General features: G+C 42.5%; 1 protein-coding gene across 1 annotated transcript in view; it reads left to right on the forward strand.

Moving 5' to 3' along the window:
* The first annotated feature begins 2,930 nt into the window (after nucleotides 1-2,930).
* Nucleotides 2,931-5,433, forward strand: part of COMMD9 (COMM domain containing 9) — a 13,669-nt gene continuing 11,166 nt past the window's right edge. Inside the window, exon 1 of the mRNA XM_007943250.2 lies at nucleotides 2,931-2,981. Within this exon, the coding sequence (XP_007941441.1) occupies nucleotides 2,931-2,981 (51 nt within the window). The remainder of the gene's footprint in view (nucleotides 2,982-5,433) is intronic.

The raw sequence follows: 5,433 nt of genomic DNA on the forward strand, positions 1-5,433 counted from the left end.
TACTCTGTAAATCTTCACCCAAATCAAAATAAAATTAAAAAAAAAAAAGAATAACCCAAATGTCAGTACACTGATCGATACACAAAATGTGGTAGATACATACAATAGAATAATATTCAACAACAAAAAGAAATGGAGTACTGATAAATACTACACCTTTATAACATTATACTAAGGAAAATAGTGAGAAAACACTCACACACATATTGTATGATTCCATTTGTATGAAACATGAGAATAGGCAAATCTATAGAGACAGAAAGTAGATTAGTGACTGCCTAGAGCTGGGGGCGATGGAGCAGAGGTTGAAAGGTGATAGTTAAAGCAGATAGGGTTTCTTTTGGAAGGTGATGAAAATGTTTTAAAACTCATTGTGATTATGGTAGCACAACTCTGTGAATATACTAAAACCTATTGAATTGTATGGTAGGTGCATTATATCTCAATAATGGTGATTTACCAAAAAAAAAAAAGAAAAAAAAAAGACCACTGTCCTTAATCACCCTCTGTTAAAAATTTTGTGCCCACGCCCCCTTCTTAGCACCACTAGAGGAGAATGGATGGTCTTGCTTCTAAGGCTCAGGGCTCAAAGTAGGGGGACCAAATGGCCTACTTTGCCTAGGACTATGCCAGTGTTGGGAGCTCTGGTGGCATAGTAGCTAAGGCATTTGACTGCTAACCAGAAGACTGGAGGTTCAAACCCACCAGTCACTTCTCAGAAGGAAGACTAGGCAATCTACTTCTGTAGTGATACTGCCTTGGAAACCCAAGGAGTGGTCGCTATGAGTTGGATCCCACTAGACAGCAATGAGTTTGGTTTGGTTTTTTGGGGGGTGGGGTGGGGGTGGGGGGAGTTTCATGTCCCAGCAAAGCCCTCATTCCTGGAAAAACTGGAATGGTTGTTACCTTTATGCACACCCTTTCCTACAGCACCAGAAAGATTTGCCCTTTAGTATTGTCAATGCTTAGAAATAACTCTCTTGATCCACAATGCTTCCCCCTTTTGGGTATAAGTCGTCCTTGAGCTCCCCCTAAAGGTCAAAAGGTATTATTATTACTGTTTTTGCATACATTTTACAGATGAGAAAACTGATTCCCAGAAGTGAAGTAACTTGCCAGGAACACACAGGTCCCAGAAAGTTGTATTAGTTATTATTGCTGTGTAACAAATTACCTCAAAACTTAGTAGCTTAAAACAATAAACATTTATCATTTATTGAAGGCCAGACATCTGGGAATGGCTTAGCAGGGTGGTTCTGGCTCAGTGTCTCTCATGAAATTGCACTTGAGCTGTTGCAGGGCTGCCATCATCTCAAGGCTGTACTGGGGCCGGAGAATCTATTTCTAATCAGTTATGAGCTTACTGGCAAGCCTTGGTTTCTTGCTGAGAGTTGGATGGAGATTTCAGTTCCTGGCCACACAAGCCTCTCCGTAGGGGTGTTCATAACTGGACCACTTGCTTTCCCCAGAGCAAGAGATTCAAGAGAAAGAGCAGGCAGACGGCAGACGAGAGTGCCCACGACAGGAGTTGCAGCCATTTATAACCTCATCTCGGAAGTGACATACCATCACTTCCGTGGTCTGCTATTGGTTACACAGATCATCAGTGTGACAGGGGATTACACAAGGGTGTGAATACCAGTTGGTAGGGTTCTTGGGGCGCCATGATAGAGACTGGTTATCATACTCTTCCTTCTAAAGTAAAACAGAATAAAAGAAAAGAATAATGAGGCGATAACTTTGCAGAAAATATATCAGGAATGAGGCTTAGTCTTTTTTTTTTCCCCCGTTGTTGTTTCATCTACTTAACAAACATTAATTCAATTCACTTAAGGCACTGGGCTGGGCCCTGTGAACATAGACAGGACTTAAATCTAGAATTGACAGCGAGTTATGGTAGAAAGCAAGAATCAGGCCATGTGGGCTGTTGGAGAAGATAACTGGAGAGGCTGGAATCGGGTCTCCACGACAATGTGGTTCAGATTCTTCTATAGCCTAGGTAGGGGTTCATCTTCAGGCAACTTGGGTTTGTTTTCCTGGGCCTGGTGAAAAGCCCCCACAGAAAACGGTGGGAAGATGCGGAGGCAGAGGCACAAACTTCCTTAGCGGCTTACCAGTGTCTGGAATCTCACACTTAGAACTTATTCTCTCCTTAGCCTGCATTTATGAGAACCAGTTATGGAGCCAGCTATTGGTAAGGAAACGGGGTTGAGGAAACAAAGAAGAGCAGCTAAGGGAAATGCGAGGCTGAATGGCTAAGTGGCGGAGGATGAGAGCAAATCTGAGCCCAGTGATGCCCGCTGCTGCCCATTCAAAAACAGGCATTATGTTGTTGTTGTTGTTTGCCGTTGAGTCGGCCCCGACTCATAGCGACCCCTCCTTGGGTTTCCGAGGCAGTATCACTACGGAAGTAGATTGCCCAACCTTCCTTCCGAGGAGTGGCTGGTGGGTTTGAACCGCCAGCCTCCTGGTTAGCAGTCAAGTGCCTTAGGCACTATGCTACCAGAGGCATTATAGTCATTATAATTACTTTGTTGAGTCAGGGCAAAACCAGAGTTCCCCTTCCTTACCTCGGAAGGAAGATGAGGCAATCTACTTCTGTAGTAATACTGCCTGGGAAATCCAAGGACAGGTCACTATGAGTCGGGTCCGACTCGACAGCACATAACAACAACAACAAACGCTGACCTGGTAAGGACAAGCCAAGCTAATTTCCACAACTGATAACCATCCTCCACACTAGTTCCCTCGAGTCCCAAGATCCTCGCACCTCCAGTAGCGCGCGCTTCCTCTTTCTCCCCCGTCCTCAGCGCAACGACTCAAGGGCCTCCCTCCTCCTAAATGACTACAGTTCCCAGCATGCCCCACGGCAGCAGCCAGAGCCACATGACCGCCCATCTGCGAGTGCGTGGTCACGCGACTTGAGAAAAATGGCTGCCTTGACAACAGAGCAGTTTGCGGCACTCCAGACCCTGCTCAAGGTAAATCGGAGGGATGGGGACTGCCTGCAGCGGGCTTTAGTCTCCAGGACTTTAGACAGAGCGGGAGTTGAGAATAAAGAGGCTCTGATGTGGAGCCACAACTCTGCCACTACCTCTCAGTGTGACCCAGGGCAAGTCGTTGCGTCTTTGTGAATTTCTGAAAACAGAAACAAAGATAATGTCGTCCTGACAGAATGGTGGAGAACAGATGAGGTAACGGACGTAAATGAGCTGCACAAATGTCCCCAACTATTAGTCTCTGGGGCTGGCTTTCGGCCTTGGCGCGTTGTGGTGATAATTGCTGCATCCACCCTGCGGGTTCCCCATTTCAGCCCGCAGCCCTTCTGCATTCCATTGTTGAGACATTCTCTCCCTCTGATTACGGTGTGCAGTCTGTGTTCTCGTGAGGTCCGTGTGCTGACTTTCACCTGTGTAAGGGCCAAAGCAGCCTCCTGATAATCATCTGAAAGATGATGAGGTTAAAAGGGACTTACTTCATAGCATTTTCCAAGGACCAAAGTAAATGATGGATTGAAACTATGCACGTCTAACTTCCTTTCTGTCAGAGGAAATAGTTTATTTTCCTTCATAGAACTTGCCATTAGCTGACATTATACGTCTATTTGCTTGTTGTTAGTCTGTCTCCCTGGAAAGTCTGGTGGTGCAGTGGTTAAAGCAGTCGGCTGCCAAACAAAAGGTCCGCAGTTGGAACCCGTCAGTGGCTCCGGGGAGAACAAGGCAGTCTGCCATAAAAATTTACAGCCTCCGAAACCCTGTGGGGTAGTTCTCTGTCCCCTAGTGTCGCAATGAATTCAGAATAGACTCAATGGCAGTAGGCTTGGTTTTTATGTATGTATGTATGTATGTCTCCCATTATCTGTTTGTTGAAAAGGCTATTTTCCCTCCATTGAAGTACTTTTAGTTGGGCATATATGGGGGGGCTGTCCAATTTATAGATTCCCTATTCTGTTTCCTTGATCTTTGTATCTATCCCTCTGCCAATATCACACAAACTGATTAGTGTACCAAAACACCACACTCACTGCCATGAAGTCGACTTTGACTCATAGCGACCCCTCCTTGGGTTTCCAAGGCGGTATCACTATGGAAGTTGATTGCCCAACCTTCCTTCCATGGAGTGGCTGTGAATTTGAACCTCCAGCCTTCTGGTTAGCAGTCAGATGCCTTAGGCATTGCAGTACCAGAGCTCCCAGATCTTGTCTATAACTACAAAAATCTTGCTGATGTTTTGGTAAGAATGTGTTAAACCTATAGATCATCTATAGATCAGTTAGGGGAGAATTGATGTCTTTAGTGTATTGAATTTTCCAATCCATTTATTTATTCTCCATTTATTTATATCTTCTTTCATTTCTTTCATCTATGCTGTATAGTGTTCAGACAAATCCTAGACATGTTTGTTAGATTTATACCTATGTATTTCAAGTTCTTTTTGAGTGATTGCAAAAAAGTATTTTTAATTCTAGTATCCAGGTGTTCATTGCTAGTATATAGAAATACAGTTGGTTTTGTTTTTATTTTTGTATCTTGTCACCATGCTGAACTCATTTATTCGTTCTAGGAGGAGATACATGTATATATTCCTTGGGATTTTCTGCACAGATAACCACGTCATCTGCAAATAGGGGCAGTTTTTATTTCTTCTCTTCTGATCTTACGTGCCTTTTATTTTACTTATTTATTTAGCCTTATTTCAGTGGCTGGAAATTCTAGCACTGTGTTGGATACGATTAGTGGGATCTGGCATCCTTATCCTCGCCTCATTTCTGTTTTTAGGGGCAAAGCATTCAGTCTTTTACCATTAAGTGTAATATTAGTAAGTTTTCCGTAGAGCCTCTTTATCAAGTTCTGTCGGTTTTACTTTAAGTGTTTTGCAGCTGTCTTGTTTGGTGCATAATATATAGTGGTGTCTTTTTGGTGGATTGACCCCTTTGTCATTATATAGTGGTCCTTTCTTTCTCTGGTAATTTTCTTTGCTGTGAAGTCTGTTTCATCTGATAGTAATGTAGCCACTCCTGCTTACCTTTTAGTAACCTTGCCTGATGTATCTCTTTACCTCCTTTTACTTTCAACGGCCCTGTAGTTATTACATTAGAAGTGAGTTTGTTGTAGACAGCATTTAGTTGGGGCATGTTTTTTAATACACTCTGCCAATTTCTGTCTTTTAATTGATGTATTTAGAGCATTTACATTAATGTAATTACTGACATGTCAGGGCTTAAGTCTTCCTTTTTTTCCCTGTCCTTTTTTTTTTTTTTTTTTTTTTTTTTTTTTTTTGGGGTTACTCCTGAAATATATTTTCAATTTTAGTTTGGTTCATCATTGTGTATTTAGTTTATATTTTATAGTATAGCCTTTTCTGATAGTTGCTCTAGTCACTACCAGATAGATATACTTACATATTTACATATATATATAGTTTTATAAATCA

Source organism: Orycteropus afer, unplaced genomic scaffold (assembly GCF_000298275.1).
Source record: "Orycteropus afer afer isolate SDZICR_OR568_19922 unplaced genomic scaffold, OryAfe1.0 scaffold00103, whole genome shotgun sequence".
Classification (NCBI taxonomy): Eukaryota; Metazoa; Chordata; class Mammalia; order Tubulidentata; family Orycteropodidae; genus Orycteropus; species Orycteropus afer.